Source organism: Sprattus sprattus (assembly GCF_963457725.1).
Source record: "Sprattus sprattus genome assembly, chromosome: 7".
NCBI classification, from domain to species: Eukaryota; Metazoa; Chordata; class Actinopteri; order Clupeiformes; family Clupeidae; genus Sprattus; species Sprattus sprattus.
The window spans coordinates 14,016,680-14,029,179 of record NC_137926.1 but is presented as its reverse complement, the minus strand read 5'-3'; the positions used below and the strand labels follow the sequence as shown (position 1 = coordinate 14,029,179).

Genomic DNA, 12,500 nt, shown 5'->3' with positions numbered 1-12,500 from the left:
CACTAATCTTATCCCTCTTCTCTATTTTTGCTGTTTTGCTCTCCCCATCCTTCCCCTTTTTAACCTTCTCCTCTTCTGTTATCTCTGTCTTCTCCTCTCTTGTCCTTGCACCCCTCCTTCTCTCCTTTCTCCGCATCTTGCACCTAACTCCTCTCCTGTCTTCTTCACCAGCTCTTCTCTCCTCCTCTTCTCTCCTCTCCTCTTCCTCACTCTCTCTCTTTCCTCTCTCTTCTCCATATACTCTTTTACCCCTCTCCTCTAGCATCTTTTCCTTCAGCTATCCTCTCTTCTCTTCTCCTCTTTTCTCTTCTCTTCTATTCTCTCCTCTTCGCTGTGCACCCTTCTTTCATCTTCCTTTGTTTTCTTTCTCTTTGTCTTTCTTCTCTACCCCCTCTTTTTCTCTCCTCCCTTCTCTTCTCCTGTCCTCTCCTCTCCTCTCTTTTCCTGTCCTCTCCTCCCCTCTCTTCTCCTGTCCTCCCCCCTCCTCTCTTCTCCTCTCCTCTCCAACCCTCTCCTTTCTTCTCCTCTTCTGTCCTGTCCTCTGCTGTCCTCCTCTGGGCTGGGGTGGGCCATTCTCCCATGGTGAGTTGTTGGCAGGATTAGTGCCAGAGCACTCAGCTCTGGGATGGGAGCCAGCCAGTCTCTTTCTGGACTGTTGTTGTTGTTGTTGTTGTTGTTGTTGCTGTTGTTGCGCTGGGTATGAGGGTGGAGGCAATATCTTCTCCAAACACTTCAAGAAAACTAAGTGGGGGTAAAGACAAAACCGTAGCCTTCATAATTGTATCACATGCCCACGAGGCGTGGTATGCTCTCTCTCCCTCTCTCTCTCTCTCCCTGTTTCCCCCTTACAGCCTGCTCTGTTTCTTGTCTCTATCTTATCTTTCTTGATTACTCTCCTGGTCTTTATCTCCATATGAGAGAGAGAGAAATGTGTGTGCCTAATGGATGCCCAGGGTAAGAGGGCACTAGATGTGGGTGCCTGATGAATGCCCAGAGTAAGAGGGCATTAGATGTGGTTCCTGATAATTGCCCAGAGTAAGAGGGCACTAGATAGGCGGCTGGAGCAGGAGAGCACTTGAGGCTACATACCCTCATCCGAACAGGACAGCACTGAGGATAGGCTCCTGAGGGCTTTGTTGGCCTTTCACGTATACAGGATACACACATTCATGTATACACACACAGTGTCACACAGACACATAACCTCTTAAAAAAACAAACGCACTCACACACACACACACACACACATGCATAAAACACGCGCACTAACACCGACACATGCAACCCCTGCTGTCATTCTGATTATCCAAGACAGAATCAATTCGGGCTCCATGAAATGAGAGGCAAATTGTTTCTGTGTCAATAGCGCGCCCGAGAGCCACCTCACTAGGACGGAGGGAGAAATGAAACCAGATGAGTCGCGTAAGTCCCCGCACAAGGCCGTGGCTCACACACACTAAAACGCTCCCCTCAATCGCAATTAAGATGCATGTATTCATGAGGTGCTTCGCAGAGACAGCGGCAGGAAAAATAGGGGATTTCAGGGACTCTTTGCCTCCTAACCACAGAAAAAAACAAAAAAAAAACAAAGAAAAGCACACCTCATTTGTGTTTCCGTCACGCCGTGCCGGGTTTTGAATTTGCATCTATTTCTATTTCCTGTACCATGACAGGTGAGAAAGACGCTCATTTTTTTTGCTTAGTGTGTCGAAGCTGCTAAGGAGAGAGACAGTGAAAATGCAAGCCAGTTGGAGAGAGAGAGAGAGAGAGAGAGAGAGAGAGAGAGAGAGAGAGAGAGAGAGAGAGAGAGAGAGAGAGAGAGAGAGAGAGAGAGAGAGAGAGAGAGAGAGAGAGAGAGAGAGAGAGAGAGAGAGAGAGAGAGAGAGAGAGAGAGAGAGAGAGAGAGAGAGAGAGAGAGACGGTGAGAAAGCAGACAAGTTGGAGAGGAGAGGTAGATAATGAGAGAGAGAGAGAGAGAGAGAGAGAGAGACGGTGAGAGAGTCAGCGAGTTGGAGAGGAAGAGAGATGGCTAGAGAGTTGCTTCTTTTCCTACATGAGTGTGGAAAAGCTGCCAGATACCTTTGCAGCACTTCTGAAGCTCATCGGATTCGGCTCCAGTCAAGCATGTTAATGTTAATTCTCCCCGTGTTTCATCATCGTGCTATCCAAATGCTCGCTCTCACCCCACCCCCACCCCCGCTGCCATCGCGTCTGTGTCAATACTAAGGATTCTGCCGAGACAAACGAAACAGCTCCGCCTCATCTTGTCTCACCTCATCTCGTGTTTCGAGAGCATTGCGAGGTCAGTTCGACTGTGTCTTCCCTTCAAAGATATCAATCAGGATCATCCGTGCTGAAGGCCGCCCACCTCCATGTCAGTCTCTCTCTCGCTCTCTCTCTCTCTTTCTGTCTTTCTTTTTCTCTTTCTCTCTCCTTCCGCACGTTTCAGCGGGGCAAATTTCAGCCTCGGAAAAGAAGGGCAAAGGAGCATAGTGTCCAACATAACATTTCCCCCCTCTGGACCCCTGGGCCAGCAGATCAAGGTTGTATTGGCCCCTTATATAGTTTTGCTGGCCCCTAATACAGTTTTATTGGCCCCTTATACAGTTTTACTGGCCCCTTATATAGTTTTACTGGCTCCTTATACAGTTTTACTGGCCCCTTATACAGTTTTACTGGGTCCTTATATAGTTTTATTGGCCCCTTATCCAGTTTTATTGGCCCCTTATATATTTTAACTGGCCCCTTATATATTTTTACTGGCCCCTTATATATTTTTACTGGTAAACTACATTTTACTAGTATATATAGGGCAATGATTAATCCAAACATTAAATAACTGAATTTAAAGATTTAAATATAATTGTTTTATTTCATTCATGTTAAATATTGTATGCATAACGTCTAGACAGCAAGACAATTGGTGAGAACTGTGGATCTTGAGAAGCTCCTTCTGTCTGGGTCCCTGAGCCACCCCTTCACTACTGGCATGAAAACATTTACGAACATAGTACAGGCAAATAGACCCGTGTAGATCTTCATTTAACCACCCACACTTTTGGACTAGCTGACGGTTAGCCAGTTAGGTGGATTGACTTGTGATTGGTGGACACAATGTCTCTGGCCAGATCAGGCCAGTGAGTGGCCTATCAATATGCCCTTTCTACTGGCCCTGGCTCCTCGGGCCATTGGTTATGTCAAACCCTGGAGCAAATTGAAATGAGAATTTGGAAGAGAGATAGATAGAGAGAGAGAGAGCCCAATGGACTGACTCAGTAGGTGACGGCCTGACTCTGTGGGTGACGGCCTGACTCTGTGGTGGGTGTACCGAGACGCCTCCACCAAATCAAATCCATTAGCCGTTGTCAAACTGTTTGTCCAACAAATGGTCTTGGTCACAGAATGGACTGGGAAGACGATGCACAGCATCCGCCAGCAGCCTGGTCGCCTGTTAGCGGATCATTTGGCAATTCCCTTTTGTGCAGCAGGGATAGCAGTAGAAGGATACGGACGCCCCTGGGTTTGTGGCTTTCGCAGCTTAAGGACTCTAACCACGGCTGATAGTGTGGTGGAAGACCAGGAGGCGAGTAATCTAGCCCTATCTGCAGCCTTGCAGAAAGGGCGATTATCTCTGGCGGATTCAGCTCTACAGTGGCAAGCAGATGCGCTGGGTCTTTAAAAGCCATTCTGCTAGGAAGACCTCATTGTTTGTTCAACTGACAACATATTGAGTGGCTCGTGGATGTATGGGCAAGTGCATATAATGACAGGACCTCAGGCACTCCTCCGCCATGGCTCCTTTCTTCTTCTTTTTCTTTCATTCTCTCTCTGTCTCACTCTCTCTCTCTCTCTCTCTCTCTCTCTCTCTCTCTCTCTCTCTATCTCTCTCCTGCTCTCTCCCCTCCCTCCTGGCTCTGCTCTCATGTGCTGGCTGTCTGTCCTATTGTCAGCCATAGAGGCTTTTCTCTGCAAAGATGCAGAGGTTCCAGGCAGTGTCTGAACCTTGGAGTACAATGAGCTCCTGCCACAATGTACCCTTGCCTAGCGGGAGTTCACCCTCATGCCATTCAGCACAACAAGAGAGATGGAGAGGGAGAGAGAGGGAGCGAGAGAGAAAGATGCTGCATCCCTTATAGAGACAAATAAAGGGAAACAATTGTGCAGGAAAAGATGGCTTTTAGCACAAGAGGCCATTTTGTTGTGGGGTATGGGGACTATTTGGTGAAGATGGAGGAGGTTCGAGCCCTTTCAGACAGCAGGCTTATAGCTGCACTCCAGTTTATCAGGACTCCCCCCCCCATCCACCCCCGCCGATCCACCACAGCAGGGGCGAAACCAGCCAGGCAGGCTGGCTGGAGTGGAGACACAGTGCCTCAGGGCTCCAGTTAGCCTGCCGGAAAATGTCCTAATCCCTTCAGCAGGGGCAGGAAGCCAGGACCCCGTTCTCTCTCCGCCAAAAAGATACAGAGGCTTCTCACCAGTGGAGTGGTGCCACCTTTCACGCTGGCATCAGGTTGGCATTGCTCTAGTTAGTCCCCATCCGCCATGCCCCGACTTCATAATACATAGCTTAGAACAGCTACATGGCCCTGAGCAGGCAGACGCAGTGGGCTCTGAGGATAATACATGTAGTTTTCCTCTGCTTTTTTTTTCCCCAGAGGGAAAAGACTTTGAGGAGTACAAGAAGCCCTTGTGTCTCTAGTGTTATGATGGTTCTTAACACCACTCCGCCCCAGGTACGGAACTGTCTCTCTGCTTGACAGATGAAGCTTGTGGGGTCACCTTAGAGGGAACCAGCAGGTGCTGTGATGGCAATTAGCATGTGCTACATACCTGGCAGAAGGCATTTGAGTCAGTCTCCTCCTCCTTGGTGTCCGCACTTGTTAAAGTCTACACTGCACTAGGTGGGAATGAATTTGTATATTTTCCCCTTAGTGAGCTAGTACACCTATTTCTGTTGTCCATATACAGTACATATATATTTTTTTTTTAATCAGGATCAGAATAGTTTTTATTGCCAACTAGGTTAATACATACAAGGATTTTTTGTTTGGCCGTTTGGTGCATAACAATAAACATTGTAAGAACTACAAGTCAAGAAACATAGAAAACAATATATAAAATATATACAGAATATGTTAAAGTGAAAATGAGGAGGATTTCAGGAGGATGTTCTATAATTTGGGTGGTAATCACAGATTGATGGACGTCCCTCCCCAGCACTCTGTCATGCGTCACCATCTCTTACTTTGAGTGAGTGCAGCCCCAGTGGAGGTCTGATGATGACACAGTCTGCTTGGTGAGACTCATGAAGCTGCCATACATCACCTTGAGTAACGCTTCATCCAGGTGTCGAGTGTGTGTGTGTGTGTGTGTGTGAGAGTGAGTGAGTGTGTGTGTGTGTGTGTGTGTGTGTGTGTGTGTGTGTGTGTGTGTGTGTGTGTGTGTGTGTGTGTGTGTGTGTGTGTGTGTGTGTGTGTGTGTGTGTGTGTGTGAGTGAGTGAGCGACTGTTTGACTGTGTAAGTGTCTGTGAGTCTGTGAGTGGGTGTGTTAAGCTTATCAGTGCACTTAAATGGAGAAATAAAACTGTGAGGGCCGTGTACACCAGTCCCTCATTGACATGCTGCCTTCATGCCCCACGTCTCAGCTCATCGTCAGACCTTTCACTTGAAATGAAACACACACTCTAATGTATGCAGGCTGTGTGATCTTGAGCCAATGAAAAGAAAGTGTTCGTCGGCCCACTGTCAGCAGAGCTGGCTTCGTCTGTCAGGAACATCTTTCCCGCGAGGCACGCCGTCAAGACCTGCCTGAAGTAGAAAAGATCATCCATTAATGCCTCCCTTTCCTTCAAGCGTTCAAGATATGTTTCAGTTGAGGGTCATAAACATTCATGCTTGTGAAATTTTGATTCATATTTACTACAAAATCACACGCCTGTCGACTACTGAAGATGAATTACTTACAGTGAGTGGCTGCAGTTTCATTCAAAGATGAATATGCTCCATATGTTCATTTATTTTCTCCTCTTTCCTGGAATATTGGCCACTTTTAGTGTTTCAAATCAACCTCTCCTCCAGGGCTTTCTCCACAGAATGTTCCTACCCAGTATGTTCTTTCAATTTCTTCAAATATATTTGTTTAAGTAACTGTATGCTGGTTTTACAGCTTTTTGAGGTGTGTTTTTCAAGGTAGCTAGTTTTTGTATCTTCCTCAAATTCAATTTGACTGCAGTTTTGTCTTCCGGAATAAAAAACCCATATTTTACAGCACAAAGTTGCCAAATACATTGCCAAAATGCATCAGTTCGTAAGCTAGCTAGCTTTTATCAGTGCCAACTGTGCCATTATTCATCTTTGCAAGGCAAGCCTGTTGGCTTTTAACTGGTTAACTCTTGTTTCCTGATTCTCGCCAATGTGGTCCTTTGTTTCTTAAGTGCGCTTCTTTGAGTGTCTCTCCAGTACATCCAGGTATCTTCAGACTTCCCTCCACAATCATCTCTTCACAGCCACATCCTGGGCTGCCTTTTAGCTGACATTTAGCTGGCATTATTATTCAAATGGACTTGCGTTACAGTGAGTGGGTTTCAGTTGCAGAGTCTGGCACCGCGCTCCGCACCCAGCAGTGGCAGAGCCCCTGACTTTGGCATCGGCTTTGCCAGGCAGTGCCAACCACGCCACAGGAGTGCTTCTGCGCCCTCAGTCTGAAGGTGAACTCCTTCCTCCCGCGCCAGCTTTCCCCTGCAACTTCACCCAATGAGTGTTCACCTGATGGGGAAAAGTGTGTTTGTGTGTGTGCGTTTGTGCGTGTGTGTGTGTGTGTGTGTGTGTGCGTGCGCAGGTGCACACACCTTTTCTTTATTGCTATCTAACTTCTTCCCCTATACCAGCTTTCTGCTGCAACTTTACCTCACAGGGGAGCAGTGCAGACGTGTGTAAGAGAGAGAGAGAGGGAGAGGCAGAGAGCAAGGTTATTACTCTCTTAATTTTTTCCAGCTCCTTCCCTTGCCATGTTACTGCAGTAACTTCACCTGACAGAGGAGTGCTGCACTAGTGTGTGTGTGTGTGTGTGTGTGTGTGTGTGTGTGTGTGTGTGTGTGTGCGGATCTGTATTTGGGGCTATTTCTACTCTGCCTTGATTCTGGACTGAGACTTACATAAAACGGCTCTTCTTGTGCTGTATAAAAAAAAGTTTCTCTCCACCAAGGACTTCGATGCAGCCAGCCACTCTCAGTGTGAGTCTCACCACGCATGCCTTAGAGTCAGCAGACACGCGATTCCTGCTGCATTTTAAAAAGTAATTGGCGTCTCCTGAGCTGCTTTACCACACAGATAGAGGATTCCTGTTAAGACTGGACCTGCTTCTCCCTTCAGATTCTCAGACAGGATTTCAGTTAAGACTGGACCTGCCTCTCCCTTCAGATTCCCAGACATGATTCCAGTTAAGACTGGACCTGCTTCTCCCTTCAGATTCCCAAACAGGAAAGGGATAGCAGACAATCCCAACCTCCTGCCTTCCAGACCCCCAAGCGAGAGGCCATCATCCGTCACCCGAGGTCTCGCTACATACACGGCTGATGGTAGCTGTGTTTGAGTCCGTTTGTCTCTTCAAACCAATACCAGTCATTGTTACCAAAAGCAATGACGGAGGCCTCCGCCGGCCATCTGAGGTCATTGTGCTTTGATGGCTTTCATTGTTAGACGGGGGCCAGGAGACTGGCATGGCCGTGATTGGCCACCCGTCATTATACCCCAAGGCTGAAAGAGAAGAGCAATTGCAGAAAGAAGTGAGAGAGAGAGGGAGCGGGAGAAAGAAAGAATAAGGAGGAGAAACAGGGGAGAGAGTGAGGAGGAGAGAGAGAGATGGATAGACTGCGTAGTAGAGAATGTGGAGAGATAGTGAGGGATAGAGTTAAGAGGAGAGAAAGGGAAGAGAGGGATAGAGTGAGGAGGAGAGAAAGGGGAGAGATAAAGGGAGGGATAGAGTTAAGAGAAGAGAAAGGGAAGAGAGGGATAGAGTGAGGAAGTGAGAAAAGGGAGAGATAGAGAGAGGGATTGAGTTAGGAGGAGAGAGGAGATAGAGTGGGGAAAGGGGGAGAGAATGTGAGGGGGAGACTTTAATGGCTCGTAACCAAGGGCAACACCTCTGAGCAGTTTCTTTATCACTGATTCATGTTTGCTTTTCAACCCAAAAATAACTAGTCAATTTGAAGAAGACTGTAGGCATTTCTGTCTCCAGCCAAGTGTCGTGATTGGTCCCCTGTGACCACGTCTACCATAGGTCACCTCACTCTCTAGCCCTGTGCTTCGGGGTCGGACTCATTATGCAGCACTACCTCCATTACTCTTCTCACTGCAGCTGGTGTGTGCGGTATGCTTATGTCCATTTCAGTTCATTAGCTTGGTTCAGTGCTGCTGTTCAGTACTTCTTTTCAGTAGTTCCTTTGATCCAGGTGATTTTCAGGTCTCCTCTGACACACCTCTCTCTGCTGGTAGATTTGAGGATTTAAATGCTTGAACGCACTGATGAAGGTCTTAAGTCACCAGGGACGGAGGCCTGTTAGACTTTTTTTTTGTAGTCTGACATGCCTTGATGTTTTTGTATATTTCCTCTAGTTAAAAACATTGATGCTCAAGTGGCAGATGTGTAGAAGATTACAGGTTTTCTGGGGGTGTTCCTTTCATGACTCTAGGGAAAAAAACTCGCAGAGCTTTTTAAGGCATATTGACAACAAGAACAAATGTTTAAATATCCCTCCACAGGGATATGGTCTTTGTGGACTGAAGAAGCTTTTGTGCATTGGGTGCCAATATGTATTAAAGATGTTATGATTGCAACATCATGTTCTCAATATGTATTGATAAGCATGTATATGGATTTCATGATAGGGGCTTCATGACAGGGGCTTATTCTGGAAAAATGAACCTTTCAGGTGGTTGGCCATATCAGACTATATCAGACTCCACTTCTGCTCCTGTCTTAAGGTGAAAAAGGCCTCTCCCTTACATTTCAAATTACCTATATAGCAGACTTATGTCATTCATATACACTTAATGCATAGATTCAGTGAAAGGAACCGGTTGGCATTTACATCGTTTAACTGTAAATATTACTGCAGGAACGGGTCATTTTACCTGCAGAGTCATGGTAGCATGGTACAGAAAGTGTATTTGACTACAGAAAGCCTAGAGAAGTCTCTGCTGTGTTTTGAGGTCATCCACAATCGCTAATTAGCATAATTCATCATACTTTGAGGTGGAACCAAGGAGTGCAGTAAGTCTGGCAGCGGAGTTTAAAAAACAGAAATATGGCCTGAACCTCCAGACCCTGCGCCGCTAAAACAGAACTACCCTCAGTGGCTTTCCGCCCCCACTGCCCCACAAGCCACCAGTCATAGTCGCAGCGGGGGGCATCATGCTTGATTACACGCGCCACTGCTTACGACCCCCCCAGCCCCTTTTAGAAGTGGTGGAGACGTCCCTCACATGCATGCTGGGCACAGTAACCGCAAAACAGCCCAAGGGGGAATAAACAAAAGAACACAATGCGGATCCATAATTAGGCTGGGTTCAGGTTGCACTGCGTGGCCACAGCACAGCGAGTCCTTGCAGAGGACGGCGCCACAGTCTGGTTCCTCTGGGCCGGTGGCAAACGAGCAGACAGATATGGCTCTTAATGGCCTGTGAAATGACTTGTTAAGGATGCCAAGCCAGGCCTGTGTGTCTGGCCCCCAGCTTCCCGTCAACCGCAGAAAGTGTGTGTGTGTGTGTGTGTGTGTGTGTGTGTTTGTTTCTTTAGGTGTGTGTGTGTGTGTGTAAGTGTTTGTCTGTTTGTGTGTGTCTAGGTGGGTGTGTTTGTGTGTGTGTGTGTGTGTGTGTGTGTGTGTGTGTGTGTGTGTGTGTAAGTGTCATATATATATATATGAGAGAGAGAGAGAGAGAGAGAGAGAGGTGTGTGAGTTTATAAGTGTTTGTATGTGTGTGTATGTGAGAAAAAGAGTTTGTCACAGAAAGTGCTACAGAGCAGGAAACACATCTGTCGCCGTCGCCGTGGTCACCGCCTCCGCACTGCTCACCCCCTCCGTGGGGCTCGGCACTCATCAGAAAAATCCAATATCCACTTTCCCCCTCGCGTCATTCTTTTTCATTTTATGATAGCATCACATATTTTCACATCACCTGAGGGTGCCCTCGCCCAGCTCTCTTACCCAGGTGAAATTGATAAGCTTAAGCCTGTGTGTGTACTGTGTGTGTGTGTGTGTGTGTGTGTGTGTGTGTGCGTGCGTGTGTGTGTGTTTGTGTGTGTGTGTGTGTGTGTGTGTGTGTGTGTTTGTGTGTGTGAGTTGGTGTGTTTGTGTGTGTGTGGGTGGTTGTGTGTGCATGTACTTGTGTGTCTGTGTGTGCGTCTGTTTGTGTGTATGTGTGTGTGTGATTGTCTCTTTTCGCATGTACTTGCTTGTGATTTTGTGTGTGTGTGTGTGTGTGTGTGTGTGTGTGTGTGTATGTCAAACAGCATGAGGAGCGCAGCCTGTAATGAAGGCCACAGTGGGTTGTCATGGCTCCTGCAGTGCTCTCAGGAGGGCTTGGGGTTGACACTGAGCCCTGAGCTGGACAAACTTGTCACGGTGCAGCCAGAGCTCACTGACTCCACTGAAGCCTGATGAGAAACCCACTCCTGTTTAAGGACACCAGGGGAGAGTGCTCTGTTAGCACTAGAACATATACCCACAGTCTGACAATCTTTCTAAGGACAAGGACACGCAATATGCAACCTTTGCCATCTATTGATTTTTCTTCTTTTCTTTTCTCTATCCTCTTTTCTTTCCTTTTACTTCCTCCTGCCGCAGTCTATCACTCTCTCACCTTTACCGTTTTTTTCTCTCTCTCCCTCTTTCATGGTCCCTCCTCTCCACCTCTAATTCTCCACCACTTTTCGATTCTCATTTTGTCTCTCTTTCTCTCTCTCTCTCTCTCTCTCTCTCTTTCTCTCTTTCTCTCTCTGCCTCCCTCCCCTCACTAAATCGTCATTCCACTCTCCTCTGCTCCATCTTCTCTTTGTTCCATGCAGTTGCCTGTTCTCTCTTCTATTTTTCATGAATAGGAGTTTTACAAAGGAAGATTCACCTGTAAAGAATAGCAATGCATATGAAAAGACCCCTTTACTAGATACAAGTATTATGATCACAAATAATTCGAATTACATTCCTTCAGATTTATTTATTATTTATAAATAATTTTGAAAGTGAATTGTAATTACTTGTGTGTTCCTCGTATGATATTAAGAGTCTCTTTATATGTGAATAAAAGGCACGAAAATGAACAAAAAAATCCCAATAACACAACACCTTTTTTTATTTCCCCCTGCCTGCACACAATCATAGTTCTTTGCGCCTTATTGATTTATTGGTGACTCACTGGACTCCAGTAGCGAAGCTCCCACACTCTCCCCTGCATTTTAAGCTCTCGCCAGGAATGTAATATTTATACCTCCCTTAGTTGTTGCAGAAGACACTCATCACCCAGAGAAATTGATCTCCGGTTCAGAGAGAAAGCTTTATTTTAGTAATCTCTTCATTAGCAGGCGCCCTCAGCCACCCTCATTTTTGTCTAGGTTGCACATGGGGCCACATTGTCTCTCTTCTCTTCTCTTTTCTCTTCTCTTCTCTTCTCTCTTCTCTTCTCTTCTTTTCTCACCTCTCTTCTCTTCTTACCACTTTTCTCATCCTCTCCACTTTGACCTCTCTCTCTCTGTCTTTCTCTCTCTTTCTTTTACAGAAGTTTATAAGTGCTAATCTGTGTGTGTAGGAAGCTTGATTTAACTCATTCTTGTTTTAGTATTCTTTCTGAGAAACTTCTCTTTGTCGTGTGTGTGTGCGTGTGTGCGTGTGTGCGTGTGTGCGTGTGTGCGTGTGCGTGTGTGTGTGTGTGTGTGTGTGTGTGTGTGTGTGTGTGTGTGTGTGTGTGTGTGTGTGTGTGTTTCTAGACATGGGACACGCTGCGCAGGGGAGGTGGCTGCCGTCGCCAGCAACGGCATCTGTGGTGTGGGCGTGGCCTACAACGCCAAGATTGGAGGTGAGTGAAGGACCATGGGCAATCTCAACTCAAAGAAACAACCCACTTTGTTTCCATAACAAATAACACCATTGTGTTCATCCACCTGCTTCCTGTGTGTTCTCCTGCTCCTGACCTGCTTCTGGCATGAGATAATATATAGAATTGAAATCCAATTATCAATCTGTTTTCCCTTCTGCTTGGCATGTGGGTCTGTTTGTTCTGGGCTTTCTGCATCTTAAAATGCCCACAGACATGATCTATATTCATTCAGTTATAGTTCACTCTAGTGCTGTGTGTGTGTGTGTGTGTGTGTGTGTGTGTGTGTGTGTGCGCGTGCATGTGTGTTTGGTTGTATAATGTGTGTGTGTGTGTGATGCAGTTATTGAGTTACAAGGAGTTCCTTGGCCAAAGTGGTGTGTGTGTTTGGCATTGGTGCATCATGCACG

General features: G+C 46.6%; 1 protein-coding gene across 2 annotated transcripts in view; it reads left to right on the top strand.

The window, feature by feature from the left end:
• Positions 1 to 12,500, top strand: part of furinb (furin (paired basic amino acid cleaving enzyme) b) — a 76,797-nt gene that overhangs the window by 42,047 nt on the left and 22,250 nt on the right. For both annotated transcript variants that reach the window (XM_080841561.1, XM_080841562.1), the window contains exon 7: positions 11,984 to 12,072. In XM_080841561.1, coding sequence (XP_080697687.1) covers positions 11,984 to 12,072 — 89 coding nt within the window. The remainder of the gene's footprint in view (positions 1 to 11,983; positions 12,073 to 12,500) is intronic.